This window comes from Miscanthus floridulus, unplaced genomic scaffold (assembly GCF_019320115.1).
Source record: "Miscanthus floridulus cultivar M001 unplaced genomic scaffold, ASM1932011v1 os_1914_2_3, whole genome shotgun sequence".
Taxonomy (NCBI): domain Eukaryota; kingdom Viridiplantae; phylum Streptophyta; class Magnoliopsida; order Poales; family Poaceae; genus Miscanthus; species Miscanthus floridulus.
In genome coordinates, this window is record NW_027097982.1 from 1136 (window position 1) to 25346 (window position 24211).

At 43.5% G+C, this 24211-nt stretch overlaps 2 protein-coding genes and 1 pseudogene across 2 annotated transcripts; all 3 read right to left on the minus strand.

The window, feature by feature from the left end:
* Positions 1 to 359: 359 nt before the first annotated feature.
* LOC136534410 (zinc finger CCCH domain-containing protein 62-like) lies at positions 360 to 7773 on the minus strand (annotated as a pseudogene).
* A 937-nt stretch (positions 7774 to 8710) lies between these two features.
* LOC136534407 (CDPK-related kinase 5-like) lies at positions 8711 to 13492 on the minus strand. The gene is made up of 11 exons (XM_066526847.1): positions 12831 to 13492; positions 12079 to 12209; positions 11729 to 11770; positions 11537 to 11645; positions 11249 to 11327; positions 10819 to 11115; positions 10629 to 10741; positions 9832 to 9939; positions 9675 to 9737; positions 9422 to 9589; positions 8711 to 9292 (listed from the first exon to the last, which is right to left on the minus strand). Exons 1-11 carry the CDS (start codon positions 13359 to 13361, stop codon positions 9152 to 9154), a joined length of 1782 nt encoding a protein of 593 aa, XP_066382944.1. The 5' UTR covers positions 13362 to 13492; the 3' UTR covers positions 8711 to 9151.
* Positions 13493 to 19521: 6029 nt separating this feature from the next.
* Positions 19522 to 23977, minus strand: LOC136534408 (patatin-like protein 1). The gene is made up of 5 exons (XM_066526848.1): positions 23870 to 23977; positions 23534 to 23712; positions 20495 to 20672; positions 20222 to 20383; positions 19522 to 20079 (listed from the first exon to the last, which is right to left on the minus strand). Exons 1-5 carry the CDS (start codon positions 23975 to 23977, stop codon positions 19522 to 19524), a joined length of 1185 nt encoding a protein of 394 aa, XP_066382945.1.
* Between the last annotated feature and the right edge of the window lie 234 nt (positions 23978 to 24211).

Sequence of the window (24211 nt, forward strand, 5' to 3'; positions counted from 1 at the left end):
GAAGAAAATCAAGTCCTTTAATTGAGGTGCAGAATTTTTTGTTTTACACGAGGAAGCTTTATTTCAAGATCACAAGATGAAACAATGTTCTGGCCTCTGCACATTATGTAAGGCCTTGTTTAGTTCCAAAAAGTTTTCCCAAAAAGTGCTATAGTATCCATCACATCGAATCTTGCGATACGTGCACGGAGCATTAAATGTAGACGAAAAAAAAACTAATTGCATAGTTTGGTTGGAAATCGCGAGACGAACGTTTTGAGCCTAATTAGTCCATGATTGAATACTAATTACCAAATAAAAACGAAAGTGCTACAGTAGCCAAAATCCCAAACTTCACCCAACTAAACAAGAGCTAAGAGGCAAATGCAAGCTTTATTTCAAGATCACAAGATGAAACAATGTTCTGGCCTCTGCACATTATGTAAGAGGCAAATGCTACATACTCATAACAATGAAATGGAATAATGGAAATAAACCAAGACCACATGCCTTACCACCAATGCAATTATCAAAATGCAGCTGGCATCAACTAGACTGTCTTATCGACGGAAACCAGTACTCCCACTAGGATATCTTAAGTGTGGCACGACGTATGCTTCTTCTGGATGAGGATGGTACACAGTTTGTGGCATGTTGCCTGAAGGAAATGCTACCCTCTGTTGATTGGGTGGAAGTGCCCTGAAATATGCAGGCGCATGCACACCAGCCATTGCTCCATTTTGATGTTGGAGACCCATTGTAGCCTTGGGTAGTACATGTGGATGGCTGGCACTGGGGCGAGGCAGTAAAACGTGAGCAACTTCACGCAATTGAGTAGGCCATTGGGGCCTCTCAACACAAGCATTCTGTACTAAAACAAAATTTCCATGATTTGCTTCAACAAGCGCAGCTGGAGTTATGTGTCTTCCTTCTAATTGACTCTGTGTGCCACCAATTCTGTTCCACCCAGAACCAGTCGTCCTTTTGTTCATCCCAACTTTTGAGCTAGATGGGCCCTTGTTAAGAGGCTCAACGTGACAGTTTTTCTGAAAGGTAGCATGACTCTTCTCCCTGTTGTCATTGCATAGAGAACTGTTATGGCCAGTAGAAATGTTCTTATCTTGGCAGGCACGATTTTTCTTTGCCCTCCTACCACCAGTGGCTTTTTTCCCAGAAGGCACTTGGGACCCTTCTTTCTTAGATCTTTTATTAGGCAGATCAAACTTGGAGGATTGTGCAGGTCGTTTTTTGCCTTTATCCAATTCAATAATATTGGATTGGCAGCGAGGCCTTTCAGATCGAGACTTGTGCTTTTCTTTGTCCAATTTTTTCTTGCCTTTAAGAGCTATAGGAAAGACAAAAAAACGGAATAGAAACTGTTAGGTAGAACAAACATAGAACTGAAGAAAACGAGATTGAGTAAAATCGTCATTAAGTGTTGCAGCTTGACTCAATGGCTTAACAAAACAAGGCAATAGAGACCCGGAGCTCATATGTTCTGCTAAGTCGACAATACCATGCATGAGTTGTTCCAGGAATCTAGAAAGATGTAATGTTCCTTAGAAGAAGTCTATGAATACAACTTTTCTTCTTGAACTCAGGGAGCCTAGAAATTAAACATGTTATTCATTTTACTGCCCATGCTGTTCTCCAGCCCTGTGATTCAGAATTTTAATTGATTCCATATGAGATACAGCTGCCTACTAATATTCCATATCATGAGTTGTAAAGGTTCCAATGCCAGTTAATACATCAACCCAAACATTAAATTTTACTTCCTAATAATATTAAATACTCCTATAACTAAAAAATGTTCACATGTAACTATCCCACTGTAGTTTTGTGCAAAATGACAAAACTCATTATAAACTAGTAGCAAGGTATTAACACCAAACAAGAAATCTATAACCTGTCACATTTGATGAACGTGATTAAATACGAACTTAAATATGCAATACCATCAATCAGTAACAGTGGCATGAGATTTCAAACAAGTATGAACAAGAAGACCAAGTTCAGCATTAAATTAATGCAGAGATTGCGCAAACAATCTTGAGAATGGAAATTACTGTTTCCAGCAGAATTAGGTCTCTTCAAAGCACGAACACGCCTTGCTTCGTCCCCTCTGTTGTGCTTCTCTTCTAGAACCTTCAGCCTTTCTACTTCATTTGCCCAAGGCTAGATATAAGAGAAATAAATGATGTGAAGTTCAAAATCACACAAGGCCATCCCATGGACAATGTTGGTATACAAACCATCATTTGAGAAATGTGTAGATACCCTCAAATATGAGAATTGCATAAAACCGATACTACATCCCAGTTCTATTGATAAACGACTAGGGGGAGAGAATATGAATAAAAAACACAGTTTGGGAAATGTGGAGATAGTCATCTTGGATATCTGACAGGATGCATTCGTATTCATGAAAAATGCTTCTTTTATTTTAGAAACATAGAGTTCCCAGTATTTCCATTACTGTATACAGAGCACACAGACTGATAGAAAAAGAACTGTAAATATGAACCTCCAATGTACAGCCAGTACTGATGCTGGACAGTTGAATTACCCTATTACATTTGAGAATGAGAATTGTATCATCACACTGGTTACAACTCCTAAAGACGATCTGAGTGTTTCTTATTATATAAAAGACTAGCAGAAAGAACACGAAGTGACAGGTAGAAAACAGAGTAACAATATGGAGAGCTCTTGTTACCTGACGAAAAGTCACCATTCTATATAGGTTGCGCCCTTTGACAAGCAACAGATGCAAAGGTGGTAATTTCCCAGCTCCTTTGCTCCAAAACACTTGAATCTATTGAATTGAACAAGTAATGTAGTCTGTAAATGATCACAAGACTCAAATGACACAGTAGTACAAAACTGTTGAATCAAACTTTACCGTGAAAGTGTGTTGCTGCTTTTGTTTACCATAGCTTTCCTTGATGACTTTGCCAGCTACTATACGCTTACCTATGCATTTTGCATGCCTTTTTCCACTGTCAAAGTTATCCGAATGGAAGTTTAGGTTACTATTTCAAAGAGGCTGTTAGATTAGACTATGCAAATGCAGATGGCTACCTCTTCTCGTACACCTTCTGTTTGAATAAGACGGCATCGTCCTTACAAACATCACCTGCGCTGAGTATGATTATTGCCATGGATAATTTGCTATGCAGTTAAATGAGAGTTTATTTCCAACTAAGAACACACCTTTACAGTTGATACAGAAGGATGACCGAGGATAAATTCTCTCAGGGTCCCCATCTTTGAACCTATAAGATACGGGTAATAAATATTACATGTGTCAATCCGTGTCAAGTTCTGAAAAATGTCGCAACGCTACAACATCTAGGCACATCAAATTTGAGCTCAAGGAGGAGCTGCAAAGGATTGATAAGCAAGCTGAAGTTAGAGATCTGTTGCCTCAGGAGTGGGAACATAGATATGCTGTCGAAAGGGATTTAGAACAAGTCTATCTGATGGAAGAGAGCTACTGGAAGCACTGGCTTCTGGCAGGAGACTCCAATACTAAATTCTTTCATCATTTTGCTAATGGGAGAAGAAGGAAGGGATCAATCTTCTCTATGGAATCTGAGCAAGGACAGTTAACAAATCAGGATGACATTATGACTCACATAGTTCAGTTTTACAAACTGCTGTTTGGGGGAGTGGATGATAGACAGATTAGACTGAAATCTAATTTTTGGTCTGAAGATAGAAAAGTGACTGATGCAAATTGTCAACAACTGGTGAAAGCTTTCACCATGGAGGAGATTAAGCAAGCAGTTTTTTATATGAAACAAGATGCTGCACCAGGACCCAATGGATATGGGGCTAGTTTTTTCCAACAATTCTGGGATAAGATCAAAGACAACTACTACAAAATGTTTGTAGACTTCTACAATGGCGATTTGGACATTAAAAGATTGAATTATGGAGTGATCACTTTAGTCCCCAAAGTCAAAGATGCAGCTACTATCAAGCAATATAGGCCTATCTGTCTGCTGAATGTGGATTATAAAGTTTTCACTAAGGTTCTCACAGGCAGGCTCACCCCAGTAGCCAAGGAGGTTATTGGTCCTAATCAAACTGGGTTTATTCAAGAGAGAAACATATTAGAAGGAGTGGTTATTCTTCATGAAGTATTACATGAGCTGAGCCACAAGAAAAAGCAGGGCTTAATTCTAAAAATAGACTTTGAGAAGGCCTATGACAGGGTGAGATGGGACTTCCTTGAAGAAGTTTTAAAAGGGAAAGGTTTCCCCGTTAGGTGGATTAATTGGGTAATGCAAACTGTCAAGGGGGGACAGGTTTGTGTCAATGTTAATGGCACTAGGGGACCTTACTTCAGAACTTTGAGAGGGCTAAGACAGGGAGACCCCCTATCTCCCCTTCTATTTAACCTAGCTGCTGATTCTCTAAGTGCTATGTTGGACAAGGCTGTCAACAGGCACTTGATCAAGGGAGTGGTCGAGCATTTGATCCCAGGTGGTATTTCACACATTCAGTATGCAGATGATGCTGTAATAGTGATAGATGGGTCAGACAGCACAATTACAAAACTGAAAGTGATCCTATATTGTTTTGAGTGGTTATCTGGTTTAAAGATCAACTATCATAAGAGTGAAGTGATCCTCTTTGGGTTTAGTCAGGAAGAGAAAGAAAGGAAAGCCAACATGTTAAACTGCAGGTTGGGAGAATTGCCAATGAAGTATTTGGGCATACCAATATCTGACATGGTGTTAGGTATTCTTGCCTTCCAAGGGATTCTTAACAAGATGATCAAACGCTTAGATCCCTGGAAAGGCAAGTACATGACCTCAGGGGGGAAACTAATTCAGACTAATACTTGTTTGAGTAGCCTGCCCATGTATGTTATGGGTTTTTATTTTCTGCCAAAGGGTCTCCATTCAAAGATGGATACAATCAGATCTAAATTCTTTTGGAGAGGAGCAGATGACATCTTCAAATATCATACGGCAAAATGGGTGTCAGTTTGTAAGCCCAAAATACATGGTGGATTAGGGATTATAAACACTGAAATCATGAACCAGTGTCTCTTAACCAAATGGATTTGGAAAATTGAGGCTGGGTCAGAGGAGCTGTGGTGTAAATTACTCAGAGCCAAGTATATGCATTCAGGCAATTTTTTTTGCTCTAATCAAAAGGGGTCATCTCAGTTTTGGAAAGGACTGCATAAAGTAAAACATTTATTCAAGTGGGGCGCAGAATACAAGGTTTGTAGAGGGGATAAGATCAGATTTTGGCATGACTCGTGGGTTGGGGACATGCCACTGAAAATTCAGTTTGCATCTTTGTATGAGATCAATGAAAATCAGCAAGATCTGGTGAGTGACATTTGGGATGGTGATGAGTGGGACTTAACCTTTAGAAGGAATCTGCAAGGAATTTGGATTGAGGAATGGACAGCGCTACAACAGATTCTAGAGGGTGTTCAGTTCGATTCTACTAAGGAAGATTCAGTAAAATGGGTGCTTGATAAATCAAATCAATACACGACCAAATCTTTATATCACTTAATAACTCATGGGGGGCTTAGAGACCAGTTATGTATTATGATTTGGAAGAGCAAAATTCCGCTTAAAATCAAAGTTTTTCTTTGGCAAATGTTTCATGACAAATTACAGGCTGCAGTAGCACTGAAAAAGAGAGGGTGGCAGGGGATGCCCCCTCTGTAGTGTCTGCGGCAAACCTGAAACTGTTAACCACATATTTTTTGAGTGTTACTTTTCACAGTACTTGTGGTGTTGTATTAGAGATGCTTTTGGGTGGCATGATTTTCCAACGTCAAAACATAATTTCCTGTATGATTGGATGCCAAGGAGGCTGGGAGTCCCTCGGAGACTAGTGTTATTTTTCTTTGCAGCCCTAACCTGGGCAATATGGAAAAATAGGAACAAGATGGCTATTCAGAAAGTTTTTCCTTCAAATCCTGATGTGGTACTTTACAACGCAATCACCTTTCTGCAGATGTGGAGAGAGCTTATGAAGGACGCCAACAAGATACATTTGTCTAAGATGGTGGAGGGCCTAGAGACATGGATCAGCAAGCACGATCGGCTTCAAACTTTTAATTCAGATGTTGCTATCCTGTTATAGCGTTTCGTCCCTGTCTAGACCTTTAAGTAGTGTGGCATGGATGCTATCTGTTTTGTCTTTTCGCGTTATCGTAAACTGGTATCACCAGTATGTAAAACTCTTATTGCTTTCTTAAAAGCAGAGGTAATCTCCTTTCAAAAAAAAATCACCTAGGTGAACCCTCTGTGCATAACAAAGCCAGGTAAAAATAAAAATAAAAATAAAAGATATTGAGAACAAACAAATGACACAGGAACTAGTGTTCTCTTAAATTGAAGTCTGACTAAACGAGCATCAAATGGCTGAATATACTCAGAAGTGGGAAAGATCTATCATATCTAACCTCCAGTGGAGCACTATTCTGTCCACACAAGTGTCTATGCCCCCAGTTTGGCTAAGACCATTCTTCTTCAAATATATCTTGCACTCCGCCAACTTTAAACCCTCCAGACTCTTCCCACCTACAGGAAAATCCTGCCTTTCAGTTCATGTAGGAAGAAAACAGCATAGAACAAATGATCCAATTCTGTTCGTTCCTGAAACCCACTGAAGTAAACCGAAATTAGCAGTATTATTACAAGACATGCTCAACTTAGTCTCGAACATGACAAGGATTGCATCTAGCTCCGTTTGAAAACCAATTTACATTGGATGTATTTTGAGCTGTCAATAAGAAAAAATAAATTATGGTTCGATAGAACAGCTGTAGGAGCGGAAGCAGAAACAAAAAGTGACTGACATGAGCTACCAGTAGTAGCAACAATCTACGGCCTACCAAGCAGCTAGAGATAAGCACACAATCCCCGAAGCCAAACAATCAATTAGCATGTTCCTTCTAGTTTCTGTCGCACACACAGTGTAACAATTTTGGGGGTCATACTTCCTTAAGATGTCTAAACTGTTTCTGTTGCACATCACTAGAATGGATACATACATAAGCTTCAAAAACTAGTCAGATGAAGTATCTGTAAATTTATCTTGTCATCGGACGATCAGATTGGCACGCTGCAGCTGCATTAAATCATAGAACCACACGAGTGATGCTAAATTTTTAATGCCCCCAAAACAGCTCTGCTTAGTTCTCTACGTGCACCTAATCCCGTTCCAACTTCCACACTTCCCCCGTTCGAGATTGTCACCTAAACGCCTACATGTAACTTACTTCTGAATATCTGATGAACAGTCTTAACAGCAACCCATTAAAACGAGATAGAGGGGATCGAGGATATTACTGCTGAGGAGACTAGTGATTTTGTTGCAGGCGACCTCGCTCCGATCAGCGCCCAATTGCTCAACCTCAGCCTCAGCATCCGCCTCCGCCTCCGATTCCTCCTCGCTTTCCTCGCCGCTGCCATCCCCATCACCGGCCTCGCTGTCGCTGTCGCTGATGTCGACAAAGTCCTCGTCGCTCGTATCCTCCTCTTCCTCCGATTCTGAATCCTCCTCATCCTCCGACCTTGACTCTGACCCCGCTTCGGAATCAGAGGATATGTCGATCGGCGCAACGCGCCCCCTCCTCCTCCACCTCCACCTGCACCACCGCCGCGGCGGCGGCGCGCCTACGCGTTACCGGCATCCCGCAGCTCAAGTGGAGAAGCCTTTGCCTCCTCCTCGCCCCCCTCCGATTGCCTCCTGCCCCCGCCTCCTGTTCGCTTTGGAATGGAATGGGGCAGATTGCGGCGTGGTGAAAACGTTTTGTCTCTCTGTCGCGAGCAGAGCAGGTTTCCCTTCGAAGTTCAAAACGTTAGCCGTGGGGGGATTTCACTCTTCTTTCGAATTTCGAAATCCAGATTTCAAAGCTCAAGGACATTTGAATCGGCGTGTTCGACGCATAATGGACGGCTCAGATGAGAGGAATAATAGATCGTCACCAATGCTTTCAAACAGGGGGGGGGGGGGGGGGGGGGGGGGGGGGGGGAAGCAAAATCAATAAAAAAAACTATTTAATGACTACTCCATTGCAAATATAATCCACTCTAGATTTATCATTATAAGTCAAGCTTCTCTAATTTTGATGAAGTTTTTAGAAAAAAAAACAAAAATATATTGACACCTATAAATTCAAATAAATGCACTTTTGAGATATATTTTATGGAGAGTTTAATGAAACTAATTTGATGTTGTAGGTGTCACTGCACTTTTCAATAAATTGGTCAAATTTGGAGAAATTTGCCTTATGACAGCTAAAAATGGACTATAAATTGAAACAAATGGAGTAAATTTTCATTTATTATAATTACAAATAAGCCATGACATTGGCATGGCTTAGCAACATAGTATGTACAAGCACTGATTTCTGGCGCTAAGGGTGAAACATGGTAAAAAGAAGAATGTTATGAAATATTTTTATATAAATAAATTCTGAAATTCTAAAAAAAAGAAATAAAATCATTTCCTCTTATGTCTTGTCAAAATTAATACAATCTTATTGCCATATTCCATATCGTTCTAAACATTTTCATGTATTCAGTAAAAAGTAATACTTATTTTATTGCACATATTCCAGTTTATTCTAAGATGTAGAAACTAGAATCAATTAGAGGTTGCAAATTGACACGCTAATATCTGAGATTGAAAAAATGGCACAGCTCCATCTCATCAATATATACACGAAGAGAACCTGACGTACCACATAACGATCACGCACATTCATCTGTCGGTACAATGACATAGTGACAATGACAGTAAGTGATATGTCCATGCTCCAAACGCCAACCTGGTGAGTGGTGACTGCAGCTAACTTGCTCCAGTTCCAGGAAAGAAGCATTACAAAGTTCCCAAAATCACAACAGAAGATGACGCCTAATCTAAGACTGTTAGAAACATCACATGTTGCAAACATGGGTTAGATTTTCCTTTTTCTATCGGCTAAATGATCAGTAGGCAGGCAACAACAAGCATAACTCTATACTCAAATTAGTGACAGATCAGGTGCTGCTAGAACTCATACGCCCTTGATATGCAAGCTCCAAGCGACGGTTCTTTAGCCCTGTTAATTTGCCTGTGAACCAAGTCGACAGGGGCAAGGGCGGTGTAAACATGCGCTGTCGTTAGAGATTATCAACAGCTATCTCATCTTTGACAGGGACCTGCTGGACATGCCATGCAACAACTTGACAAATCCAAGAAAGCTCAATTTCCCATCCGTATGCCTGATCCAATCTTGTAGAACGACATGCAGTGGCACTGAAGGGCTGAGGCCCAATTCCTGAGAGAACAAGTAAACTTCATTGATAATGAAATACTCCATAGCATGTAGTAACTAATATGTCAGGAAATATTGGAAGGTCCACCAAACTGATCTGCTAGAAAGAGAACAGGGAGGAAGATCACGTACAGAAGCTAATTCATCTATTACAATAGCTCGGTTGCCTTCCTTCTCAAAATGTTCATAAGCAGATCGCGCATGTTGCTCCCATCTATCCAATGCTTCAAGCTGATGCACACTAACTGCTGCTGCACAGAATTCTTGGAAGTCCATTCTTCTGTACTGAAGGGCGCTCAACTGAAAAGAATATCCAGTTATAGAGTCAGACAGTGGTACAGTTTCTGTATGAACAAAACGGTGTCATAAGATCAAACAAATGTACCGAAACAAGAATCTCTTGAACTCGGGATTCCTTCATTGCATCAGTAGCTTCTCTCGTTAAGGCCTAAACAGTGTGAAGCAACAGGAGTCATTAAGTTTACACAAGCTAATGAGGACAGACTTAACCAGCCTGGAATTAGGTGTAGCTATGAGCTAACCATTCTGATATTGTCAAGAGTGATGCATCCATTTCTGTCTGGTTCCAATAAAGAAAACTGTGCTTTCAGATAGAAAAGCTCGTCAACTGTTAAGGTCTTTGATAGAGCCTGTAGCAGTTCAATAATACATCAAGCACTGCAGATTGCTGGCATTAGAAAGAACAGTAATGATATACTACCTCTGCCCCAAAAAAGAATGTCACACTAGCTTTGTTCTAAGTCAAACTTTTTCAAGTTTCACCTAGTTTATAGAGAAGATTATGAACACTTCTGACACCAAAAGGTATACTATGAAAATATATTTCATAATGAATCTAATGGTGCTTATATGGTAATATAAATATTGATTAATTGGTATTTTCTTGTATAAACTTGGCCAAAACAAAGGTAGCTTCACTTAGGACAAAAATAGGAAGACCATTCTTAGTAAAGCTTGTTAGCACAACATTGATTTTTAAATGAAAGTATTAGCGACAGAGTCATCCAAGCACCTTTTTTTCTTTTCTTGGAACTAATAAATCAAGGGCAATATACCCTAAAATGTTGCCCCAACCTAGCTAAACCACACATGTATGCAATAAAAAATTCCTGACAGTTTACCATAAGAGAAATGTACTACCATGCATTACTCAACAATATTTAACAGGAAATTCATCAACCAACTCTAAACAAAAAATAGTATAAAGCACAACCCTTAAAAGCCTTTCAGTAGAACAAACTTGAGGTAAGATAAGTGCCAATTGCCAAACTGAAGAGGCATCATTATAACCATGAAAACAAAAATTTGAAGTACTCACCCTCAGAGCGGCTTTCCGTAAAGATGAGGAACGAATATAAGCTTTGATAAGTCGGAATATAAGGATGTCCAATGGCAGCTTAATGTCATTATAATTTCTGATCCACGGATGACCTAGAAAAAAAACATGAATACTCACAACAAGGCAATATTCAATAGAAGCCATCAGGATAAAATGAACGGAAACATACTTAAAGCCTGAGCTGCAGTCATCCTTCGACGTGGATCCTTGCACAGCAATCGCTTGACAAAATCCATTGCTTCCGGAGTCAGAGAAGGCCATGGTGCCTCATTGTAACTAGGATCAGCTTTGAGCACCGAACGGAATATGCCAGATTCAGTGCGTGCCCAAAATGGACGACTGCCGCAAAGAAGGATATATGCAATTACACCTATACTCCAGACATCAGCTTCTGTGCTATAGCATCTATGCAGAACTTCTGGAGCAACATAATAAGCACTTCCAACAATGTCATTGAGCCTCTCATCTGCATAAAATATTAGAACCACGTATTCAAGATCTTTTTGCCTGTGAATACTACAATCCTTTTTGGCCCAGACAATTAGAGACCAATAAAATTTATATAGAAAATAACACAGATTGACCAGTACAAAGTATACCTGGCTTTACAAAGTCTGATAAGCCAAAATCGATGGCCTTAAGATGGGAATTCTCGTCTTTTGATGTAAAAAGAAAATTCTGAAAAACAGGTATTATATTTTTTAGAAGTCATGATAAAGTAAACAATGAAAACACTAAAATTACAGTATAAAGTAAGACATGCTTAGTTTACTAGTGCTATGGTAATTGTAAAGTTCTAGACTACAGAAAGTAGAAGTTAGTATTTCCTAAACCTGCTTAAATCATGGAATTTGCACTAACTGTAGAGATGCAGAAAAACACATCACCTCTGGTTTGAGATCTCGATGAACCACTCCTTGAATGTGGCAAAAAGCGACAACATTTAATATTTGCACCAGGACAGCTTTTGCATCATCCTCAGAGTACTTCCCACCTCTTAAGTCCAATGCAAAACATCAGTTCTACTGAAGCACATATTTTGATCTGTTGTTTCGATTTTTATGTTCACTTTAACTTACCTGGAAAGTATTCTGTCGAGTAGCTCTCCACCTTCGCACAACCTACACAACAGGATTTTAAATTAATAAACATGAATTTTTAAAGAACAAAGCATGGATTGCATGCTAAATATAGAAAAGGAACTATCCGAGGACCATCATCAGCAGGGTATAAAACGTAAATATAAATGCGAAGCAAAGTGTTACTTAGAAAAGAAGGGGAAAACTGTAGTTGTGAGTGTTAATAGTTGTGAGTGCCAATGATGAGGTATAATAACACACTACATATGTATGCTATGGAGGTCAGCCTCATAGAATATGAAACATCAAGTAAAAGGAAAACTATAATTTCTCAGGTCATGGAAACTTACTCCATTATTATATATACGTTGTCATTGTCCTCATAGGCATCATAGAATTGGACCAAGTTTTTGTTTCCTGCCAAAGCTTTCAATATTTTAACCTCCCTTCGGACATCCTCTATAGCAATGGATGTAGTCATCTGAGAAAACAAAACAGCAAGCAGTGGGTGTTGTTAAAAAGATGATCAAGTAAGGAGCCAAGTTCAGACGAAGACCAACTGTGTATTTTTCTGGTACCAGAATGGAGCTTAAATCAGTTTGCACAAAAGATATGATAGAACAATAATGCCAAGTGACTGAAGTCTTCTGGATCGGTAGTTGCAAAGCATCAGATGTAAGTTTCCCAAGTAACAAATAATGTCCGATCTATTTGTATCTTATCATTAGAGACTTAGAGTAGGCACATTTGCAGCGGAAAGTCCTACTATATGCTAATATGCTACCCAGTACCCAAAAAGGCAGAATGCACAGAACAACAAGCAACCATCCTCACGGAGTCACGAGCATGAAGTAGGGTGTTTGCAATCCAGAATGCGGAACAGAACCATATAATGTCACCACAGAATCCAATGAATATTTTGTATTTTTGTTCGAAATCAGTATTCTCAAGGCAGCAATCAACAAATCGACACCACCTAAAAATTTCCACATGGTAAAAAAAAAAATCCAGAAAAACAGCATGTGTCTGGTGTCTCAAGATTCAGCATATTACACATCAAAACAAAGTGCCAGAGTAGGGCATTGCGAAAGCTGCACGTCACCTTTGCTTTGGGGATGACCTTGATGGCGACGGACTCCCCTTTGCGCGCGCCCTTCTTAACCGTGGCAGCGCAGGTGTAGCCGAAGTGCCCCCGTCCGACCTCGTCCCCCATGTCATACTTGGCTGCGAACCCCTTGTTGAACCCAAACCCCTTGTCGAGGCCCCTGCCTCCGCCGCCACCCTCTTCGGGGATGGACGGCCGCGACGGGCCATGCCGCCTCGCGAGCGCCGCCCGGATGTGCTTGGCGGGCGACGGCGGCGGGAAGGGCAGCCGCAGGAGCCGCCTGGCCGGGGTGGTGGGCGCGGAGCCCGCGGGAGCGGGGGACTTGCGCGGCGACGCCGCGGAGCCGCCGAAGAGGTGGTGCGCGGGGCTCGGGCTCGGCGTGGAGAACGGGAAGAACGGGGACACCGCCCAGTGCTTCTTCCCGGGGGTGGCGGGGGTCGCGTTGCCCGGGGGCGGGGTCGCCGGCGCCGCGTGCGGCGGCGAGCCGTCCGCGTCGTGGGTGAGCGGCTTAGCGTGGCACCCTCCCATGTATGTCGCGCGCCGGCCGTCGCGGGGGGTGGCGCGCTGCGTCCGGGATCTGGGAGGCGTTGCGACGGGAGCTAGCAGGAGGCCATGGCGGACGGAAAAGGGGAAGCACGGAAGAGGGAGGGGAAGAGAGAGCTTTGGGGTGGGGGGGAGGGAGTGGCGAGTGGGGACTGCGGGGAGTGAAGCGAATTGAAACGGGGACGGTGGGAGAGGACTAGAGGAGTAAAGGCAGCAAGGTGGCGACGCGGTCTGGGAGTCAGTGAGAGCGACTAGTGGCCGTTTTTGGTGCCTTTTTCTCTTCTTTTCCTTTTTTTTTTGTTTTTTCTTTGGCTTTGGTGCTTATGATGAGTTTATGTGAGTAGTGCTGCTTTTTTTGTTGGCTTAGTGTTGATGACTGTGATTAGCTTTTCTCGTCAAAATGATCATGATTAACTTGTGAAATGAGTGGAGCATGGGGATTTCCATCTATTTATATATGAAAATGAACTTTGATTTCTTCAAGAGTTGGTTTTGGAGTTTTGTTTTACATACATTTGAAAAATGTGCTTCGATTGTTTTTTTTTTTACAACAGCTTGGATTGTTGTTTCCGACTCCTTTCTCCAGAGGAATGTGAGGAGTTTTGATTAGTCCTTGTCATTGCTGCTGGTTTATTTGGCCTTTTTGTTGGATGTGGGCATGTGATTATTGGAAAAGTAGATATGTACATGTGATCATGCTCTTTATAGGAGAAAAAAAAATGGAAGCATGTATATAGCGGTGTATATAGTGAGGACAAAGGTGGGAGAGAGGCAGATGCTAATGCTTAATTGGTCTCTCAAGAATTCCGTGTTGAATGGCAATAATATATAAAATGGGGGCCCTAAGTCATGCACTGTATGTCCATGTGCGCTTTATCCTTCGATCATTAAGATTCTCACTGGATTATTTGCGCCGACGAACCCACAAGAAAACAATTGCAAGGCGGCGAGATGCATCATGCATGCATGATAATATGATATTACATATAATTATACAGTCCTATGCATTACGCATGCAGCAAAAGGAATGTGCGAATTGACGTGTATGAGGATACTCCAGTAGGCGGAGTATTTTCTTTTTGTCATAAAAAATAAGCTTTTTTCTATGGTCATAAAAAATGTGTTGAAGTCGCTATTCGCAGTTGTATGGACGTTGTTGTATTATTGTACGCAAGTATGTGCCTCCATCCCTGCTGCGCCGTCAAGCAGCCATGCATCTTATTTATTTATATATATATATATATATATATATATATATATATATATATATATATATATATGGTAAGGCTATTCTGCAGCTAGCCATAGAATAACTTATTCTATAGTCACCTTGATTTACGATAATATTTGTACCAATTTACGATAATGAATATGCATTTTACGATACTCGTGTTACTACAACTCACGGTAATATTTACCATAATATTATAGTAAATCACTTAGTAAGGGTTACTGTAGTCTTGTAAATTAGCATAGTAACTATCGTAACTCAAAGTGGCCACAGAATAAGTTATATATATATATATATATATATATATATATATATATATATATATATAGGGAGAGGCTATTCAGTAGCCGGCTACAAAATAAGTTATTCTGTAGCCACCTCCATTTACTATAATTTTATATACTAATTTACCATAATGTCAATACATATTTACGATAGTTGGGTTACTATAACACATGGGGATTTTTACCATAACGTTATATTAAACCATTTAGTAAGGAGTTACTATAATCTCGTAAATTAACATAGTAATTATCATAACTCAAAGTGGCTACAGAATAAGTTATTCTGTAGCCAGCTACAGGATAGTAGTTATATATATATATATATATATATATATATATATATATATATATATATATATATATATATATATATATATATATATATATATATATATATGGAAAAGCAGCTCAGAATATTCCGAATTGCGAATGAATATCCTGCCGTCCAATGAGGTCCATACGCACCGGTTCAAGTTTGGGATGTTTGTACGCGCTCGGTGTCTCGAGCAGGATGGTGAAATTCGAACACGAGTCTCATGCGTGCAGCTAGGGTACAGGGAGATCGAAAGCAACGCCATCGTTCGCATTCTACCGGCGTCTATTCTTCCACTTTGCTCCGTACGTTGCAAGCTAAAGCGGAATTTCTACTACGCGACCGTCGCGCTAGAGCGCCACGGCGCGACCACCGCTCCCACGCGCCGTATGCAAGTCGGTTAGGTATTCTTGTAGCTCAATTAGTTGGGCAGGTACAGAGGTACCAAGAAATTAGCTCCCGTGTCCATTTTATATTGATGGGAGTTAATAATGGTCCCAAATCTCGCGCAGTTCACGGTCGGATTTTGGCATCATGAGTGTCCCGGTCTCTAAACCCCTGGAGATCAAGACAGCATTGTGAGGATATAGTAACTATACAAAAGTTCTGTTTTTTTTTTTTTTTGTTGTTGTTGGTAAAGAATGCTGGACCCGAAGTCCTGATGAACTGTCAACTGTAGTATGTAACCCCACAGATACCGCTAGAGCTACACCCAACGCTCCATTTCGTTAGGCTGAATGGCTAATGGTGAGTACTATTACTCCGTACCAGCAGTAATCGGCATTTGCTAAGAGGAAGCTACAGTGCTGGTTGTATGCTGCAGCGGAGCATCAAATCAAACAATCTTAAAAGACGAACAGAATATCAGCTTTATCGGTGGCAGAGCAAGCACAAGGCAAGGCAAGGCCAGCAAGACGTCAGCCTCATCTCATCTCGCACCACCGCCGAGACGAGACGAGGGTCCACAGTCCACACGCAAAGAGAAAACACTCCTCCCGTCCTCCGGATGACCGAATGAGAATCCAGGAAGCAAGAACGATCGAGAGCGATGGTACTAGTACGACTACGGGCAGGGCAGGGCAGGAAGGCAAAGGATCTGGCGCTGGCAGTCTGGATGAGGAGTGAAGACAAAAGAACTGCTTGTTTATTCTCTCTTGTTAAATTGCCAAAATCATCAACAGTGGATCAGTCGAACAGTAGCAAAGGAAGCTGGCAGTGGCAGGCATTTGGCTCTGCTCACATGTACTGCCATGCCTGCCCGGCCTGTCGGGGAGCCGTCCGTGCTGCGCGCCGCAGGCAGGCAGAGTCGTTCTGGGCTTCTGGCTCTCTGCCGGACCGGCGACCACGACCAGCGCCCGTCAACGGAACTGTCAGATTCTGCTTCAGCACTACTGTCCGCCCGCAGAAACAGGTTAACGACGAAGACGCAAATCCTTGTGCCTCCAAGACGCAGTCCCTGTCCCGCAAAGATGGGCACGGCAACGGAACCGGAACCGGAACCGGAACGGCAGCGCCATCTGCGGTGCCCAGGCGCCCCGGACCGATGTGTCGGCGAAGGACAGCTGCATGCCGTGCGGTCTCCGGTCCGCTCAAACGCCCGCGCCCGCGGAGGAATGTTCGTCCACAAAGAATTCGTTCCTTCGCAAGCTTCTGTTTCTACTAGAGGATAAGAGGACGACTAAGGGGCCGTTTGGCCGGGTTCTGCTCCACGTGCTCCTCTACCAAAGCCGAAGCCGGAACGTCGAAGACCCGTTTTAGGGCTCCGCATGTCGTACCATAAAATAGCTCCTCTTCACCTGTTTTTTGGCAGAAAGGCTCCTCTCAGCAACGTTTGGTGCGGCTCCGCTGCTGGAGCCAGAGTCGGAGCTGTGCGGGAGCCGCACCAGGCCCTAAAAAACAGCATCTACAGGTCGTTTTTCGATGGATGAATTTATGTATGAGACGAGACACGGGTCGGGGAGAAGAAGATATAACACGTAGTACTGTGCTCTGTATACGTAGCATACTGTATGAATGAATGAATGAATGAGTACGAAGCACTGAGGACGTACTGAGGACGGACCACATCCACAGAAGCTGCCACAAGCTAGCAGTGCACTGCAGCTCTCACAGGCTGGGGTCCGGGCCATGGCGGCAGCAGCGAGCAGCAGTGGTTTATGGTAGCTTTCATTGCAGCTGCATCAATTGATTGCCAAAAGACTTGATTGCCAACCGCCAAGTACGAGAGCTCCTCTGCCTCTGCCCACCCGAGTGCCTGTGCCTGGCCTGGCTTCCCAAACAGACCGCGGACGAGAGCAGCGGCACGGGCAGAAACGCGCGCGTACTGCGTCTGCGTCTGCGTCTGCGTCTGCATCGCCCGTCCTCACTCCCGCGGCCACATGCAGACGGCCAGATGGCCAGACCGCACAGCGGCATTAACGCGAGCCGCCCCATCGTCGCTGTCGCGGCAGTTCATCGGCATGTTGCTGGATCGTAAACGATTGTAAATTTATAGTTAGAACACCAAGCTAATCAGTCGTAATAATCTACGATCGTATACAATAGTTTCAGCCTTAGCCGAACAGGCTGCATCAGAGCTGCCCCGCCCCGGCTCGATTCTGCTCACCAAGCTACCTAGCTCGCACGTCGTCCGTCCAGAGACTTGGAGGCATACTGTACGGGTTTCTCTGCTTGTGGCTGCACCTAGGCTGTGAGTGATTTTGCGAAAACGCCCAATGGCTGTGAGACTGAGTAAAACACGGGGGAAGGAAGGGAGCAGGGAGCGTGATGATGGCGCGAGCAGTTCGTGGTGCGTGTCGTCGCATTTACGGTGCCTTTGACGAATTTGCGCCGTGCGGGGTGTCGACGTTGAATGCCGTGGAAGGACGGCTCGCGGACGAGGGAGCAACACGCAGATCGCTCCGGGTTTTTGCCATCCTCCGTGCGCCGCCGGGTACGTTCCGTGAATCCGTAGCAGCGCTGCCCCGCGCAGTGCTCGGGCTCGGACACAGGAGACGCCGAAGCACGGGCGCCGCTAGCAGGAACGGCCCGCACGAGGGTAGACCATAGCTGTTTGGTCTTTTTTTTCTCTCTCAAAATGGTGGGCCGGACTGCATCTGTGTCACGCGGGCCTGTTAAACATCGCCTCGGCCACCCGGCGTCTCGGCGTCAGGGCCTTCTGTTCTGACAGTTGCCATTAGAGGGTTGGATTAACGAGCATGCGTGTTGCTTTGGCTCGGTTTGGTTCAACTAGTATAGAGCTAACAAGCTTTTCGTCTCTCTGGTACACTGGTGGTGGAGCCAGACAGATAACTGGCGCTAGATTGACTGAAAACGGATTGGAACCCCCCGGCACGTTGGAACCATTTTGAGAAAAGTACTCTCTTAGAATTATACGGTCAAGGCTATGTTGGAACCCCGGCAAAACCAACCCTCTTGTGCTTTTCTCTCTTCAGAAAAGTGATACTCCCTCCCTCCCAGAAAGAATGTAAATCTCATTTTACGAAAGTCAAAGAATTTTGAATTTCACTAAGTTTATACAAAATATTATCTACATTTAGATCTTCAATTAGATTTATTATGAAAATATATTTCATATTTAATCTAATGATACTTAATCCACATCATAAACATCAATACTTAATACATTTAGATCTCCAATTAGATTTATTATGAAAATATATTGAGTATTTTCCTTCTTGGGAAATATACACACATACTCACGCCCATGAGCATATCCACGAGATTAGACCAGCAACATTTGACATTGACGGAGTCATTAAAGATAAAAAAAAATCTTTGTTGCCATGGACACGTCATTTACAATTGAACTGAATGAACAATGCGGTTTCTTACTTGATCTGGGAAATGATCAACAATTATTAGGGAACGGCATGGCTGACCGAGTGGTCAGTGCAGGCTCAGTACCTCCCCTTGGGGTGGTCGGAGTTTGAGTCTCAAGGGACTCACTCTTTATTTGTGGTTTCGGCCGCAGTGACCAAGGGGAATAAAAAACTGTCTCTTCTGCCCCATATCCAAAGCACAGGTCTGTGACCAGCCACCGCGGATTGAGTTTTTTATCAACAATTATTACATTATTACATACACAAAAGTCAACCTTCAAAACCCGAGTCCCTGATCGAAAAGAAAACGTACCAGCAAAAAAAAAACAAAAAAGAAAAGAAAACGTACGACAAGACAAGAGGCAGCCACTGCATGCATGGCCATTGCAAATTAATAATGCTTCACACACACAGACACACACACACACACATTTGTGATCTTAGCTGAACCTCACAGACGTGAGGCGCACGCGCGCCCACATGATCTGATCACAATTCACAACGCGCTGCCTGGCTTGCCTTGACTCGACGATGTCCTCGCCTTCTTTTCATCGGAGAGCATTTTGGCGAAGCGGGTGAGCGCGTCGGCGTTGGTCCCTTCCTCAGGCACCGCCACGGGCTTCCCCGTCTCCATGTCCACCCTGCTCACCGTGCTGGCCAGCATCCTCTCCCCGATCCCGATCAGCTTCTTCATGTTCTCCCCCGTTGCCACGTCCACGGTCGCCTCCGTGCCTTTGAGAGAATCGTCCTGAATGCGGAGGTAGTTTTTCTCGCTGCGGAGCGCCTGGAAGAGGATGGAGACGTTGTAGTCGACGAGCGCGGCGCTGGAGTAGCTGAACATGTCGACGATGGGGGTGTAGCCCTCCTTGGTGTGCAGCCAGGACAGGATGCCCCATCCGGCGGCCTCCTTGGCCGTGTACATCGCCGCGGCCTTGGCCGAGCCGGTCCCGATGGAGATCACCAGGAACTTGTCGTAGTCAGTCGGCCCCCCCGGGAAGATGTCCTGCTTGTCCACGATCATCTTCCGGGTTATCTGGTTGATCGTCACCATTGTCTTCACGCACGCAAGTAAGCAGAAACAAGTTAAGATTATATAGTCAGGCATTGTTTATTGTTTATATATAATAACGATTGTCTCTTGTTTTGTCCACCAAAACCGTACCTAAACATGATGTGCACAACTAACTAACACTTACTGGGTTGTTGGCGGCGACGCCGCCATCGATGAGGTTGAAGTCGCGGGTGTTGCCGGCGTCGTCCCTGGTCTGGAAGAAGTGGGCGGGGAGGTACGTCGGCGCGGCTGACGTGCTGATGCAAACGTCCGAGAGGAGCGCGTTCTTCAGAGGCCGGCTCTGAGCCTGCACGCGTGCATGTACGCGGTTAACACGTCGATCATAGGAGTATATATCTATCCTATATATATAGATTCATGAATGAATAGCCTTGCATGATCGAACACCATCACATACATCGAAGGTGGAGAAGATGGTGGGCTGGAGGTTCTTGACGTCGAAGGCGGGGATGACGACGTTGGTGAGAGTCTCGTTCACCCTAGTAGCGCCAAGGAGGCCCTGAATCTTGGAGTGCAGGAACTCGCCGTCGTATTTCGGCCCCTTGAGCTCCAGCAACGTGTTTACAAAGTCTGGCCTGTGCAATCCACAATTAATGGATGAGAGAAAGCTTAGCATTACAACATACTACATCGTATCGATCAGTGTATCACCACTAATAAGCATGATTAGCTACTTTTTTCATAGCAATGAAAAGGGTTTTCCAGCCTCTGCATAACAGTTGTGCACGCAAATTCTGGTTCGTTGTTGCAGCTAGCATCAAGCTGGAACAGTGAATATAAGATACCAAAAGTAACATGCTACTTCTACATGAATTATATAAGCCTGCATCATCTCAACGTCTGCCACAAACTCTGTTGTTAGGTCATCATCATCACCCATTCTTGGTCAACATGAACACTGCCGTACGCGTCGCCACAACTTTTCCTAATATAATGTTTTTGATCTTGTTAAGATCATCGCTATCATATTATCACTTGTACATCATCTTCGTAGATGAGCTCAATCCATCACACGCTGAAGCCATGAGAGAACTCTTTCCTGAACCTGGCAATGGACGGTGGTCGAGACGACGCGGCAACAGCCGTGCCTAGGCTCCTGGCACCAGCGGCACCTAGGTTGTTTAGTGCGTGACTAGTAGCCTTCGATTTGGTACGCTAGGGAGGAACGGGAACATTGTAACATATCATGTCCTCTCTAGTGCGCCGGGATGCGGTGCGTCGTTGTAACATTTAAATTTAAATTTTCTCGATCTTAATACAAAGATGCGCAAACTTTTTACGTATTCGAAAAAAAACTCGCAACTATTGACGAACATGAAATGTTTGATCTTGTCAAGACTCAAGAACACTATCGTATATCTCGTGTATATAGAGAGAGAGAGACGCGATCGTTACCTAGTAGTGGGTATTTTTAGTTATGAATTTGACCCTAATTAATCATCAACGGGGATAAGTGCTAAGCTCGACTGCTATTTTATATGACCCATATATACGACAATAATCAAAGCACAGGGGAGTGTAAGTGTATAACGCAACCTGGTCAGAAGTCAGAACCACAGCGAAAAAAGAAGTGTTTTTATACATTGGAATCTCTCCTTACCCAACTTCGACTTATTTGATTAGTCAGCCCCGGCAACGTGCTTTGAAATAATGATTGAGTGTTTCTCTAAAAGTAAAGATATTATCCAAACCAATTATTGTTGATCGCCAACATCTCTATCTTTTGGTTCTACATACACTCGTCTCATATAGCTTCTCATTTAGGGCCCGTTCGTTACACCAGGAATGACCACCTGGAAAAAATCTTGGCCGGAATGCTAGTTAAAATTGTATATATTTCATGAGTGGGATTAATTCCTGGGCTGTTTCTACCGTAACTGAACGGGCCATTAGGGTTTGTTCTGTTGATCGCCAATGTAAGGAGGTAGAGTAGAGTGGGAGGAGGGATTTTGACTTATATGGCCCCCTTTGGAAGCGTGCCTTTTCCCCTGGGCTAGAAGCCCACGTGGGGCTTGGCCACGGGCCAGATTCCCCCAGCATTTGGGAGCCCGTGCGGAGGGATGCTCGATCATGACACATGACTTTTTTTTTCTCGGGGAGGCTCTCCCGTAGGTCCTGGGGGTGGGCAAGGTGTGCCACCGCCCTAGGCCTCAAATGGCCATAGGCCTCATCCGAAGAGTAGCACATTAGTATGTATATGAATAAAAAAAAAAGTGTGTATATATGCATGTACGTGGGTAGCTGTGGCCTAGGTGCCCAACGCAAAAGGCTGAAACAATATCAAGATAAAATGGTTTGCGACTTTAATTATGCATGGAGAAATTAGATGAGATCAACATCAATAGTATAATCAATGATTTTGCATCTCGAAATGTTAGAAGAAATTGTTCAAAATGATGCCAAGTGCCAAGTAAGTACTCTCTCCATTCCCAAAAATGTAAATCTCGATTCTCGAGAAGTCAAACAATACCAAGTTTGACCAAATATGTATAAAAATACTCTCTTCATTCCAAATTATAAAACATTTTGTTTTTTCTAGATTTATTATATTTAAGATTCTTTTTCTATAAATCTATAGTCAAACTTAAGATTTTTTGACTTCTTGGAAAACAAGATCGAAGAGAGTATTTTATCATTATATTTATCTATTTCATGAGCATTGATAAAGTGGATTAGGCCTTTGTATTAGTTCTCGACCTAGGTCTAAAAAAAACTCAGGACCGGCCACGCGACCATGAGGGATTACTGCCGTCTGTCGTCGTGACTTCCATGACCAAGAGGGAATGCAGCCGAAACAAATAGCTCACATGGAACGAGGGAGGAAAACAACATGGTTTCGACCGTCCACCAAAATCTCTGTAGGGGCCTTGGCTTCCCTGGGCATATCTTCCCTTGGTCCCAACGACCCTCTTGGATAGGGGATTAATCGAACAAGACCTTATATGGCACAACAACATTCCTGTTGACAGTAGTGAGACCCATCCATGCATGTATGGGGCAAAATCATGTTCGTTGCAAAAGCCGTTTAGAGGATTGCTTTTTTAGCATCTCGAAGACTAGACCAAATTTTAGTATTACTGTTCAACCAAATAAAAAAACTAGACCAATCTAGAAAGAACTAGTTGCATTTTATTAAAAAGAAAATAAGCAGCCAAATTTGTCTACGAAAATTAAGACTTAGATCTGAGTGGGTATACACATTCACACCATCGACCAACTGAGATAGCTTAGCTCCTATTCGATTAACCAAAAGTAAGCATACCCCATTCAAATACTAAAGCTATATTAATAGGTTCTTTAGTAGTCATCGATCAGTTCCCGTGTGCATGGTTAAACTTAAATTACCAGCTGCTGGGTGCTGGTGGGGATATTCGCAAGGTATATATATGCGCGCGCGTGCGCGCGCGACCCCCCTCGCTGTCACTTTTTGTACTACCTTTGAGGGAAGATGTTTGGCCCGTTCTCCAGGTAAAATTTGTTGATGCCCTCGGCGGTGAAGAGCGGGCGCTTATCCTTATTCGGGGCGGCGAGCATCGCCGTGATAAGGCCGCCGGTGCTGGTTCCGGCGATGTAGTCGAAGTAGTCGGCCAGCCGTGCGTTGGGCCCGTCTAGCTCCTGCATGCAGTTACGGGGATCATCATCACATACACCATGCGTGCATGTAATCATCAGACATGAGTACGTACTGAAACCCTTCTCCCACGTACGTACACGCAAAACTCTAATGTCAACTCATGTCCTAGCTGTAGTAATAGTGAACGACGCAACGCACCTGAAGCTTTTTCTCGAGGAAGCCGAGGATTGTACCGGGGATGAGGCCTCTGATGCCGCCGCCGTCGATGGTCAGCACCGTCACCTTCCGAGAAGCAAGGGTAGCCATATGGCCGTCTAGATCAGCAAGACAAGAGACGGCAATGCAACGAGCTAGAGTAATGACAGAACACAAAGCAGGAACTTCCTGTCTTCTAGCTAGTTGTGATCTGATGATTGATTATGTACTGATGCACATGTACTTGGCTTGGGTAGGTTTATATAGCCCAACAGCAGAAGTCTTAGGCAGTTTGATATTCCAGTGCGTGACAGCACTCCACAACACTAGAAAATGCTTTACCAG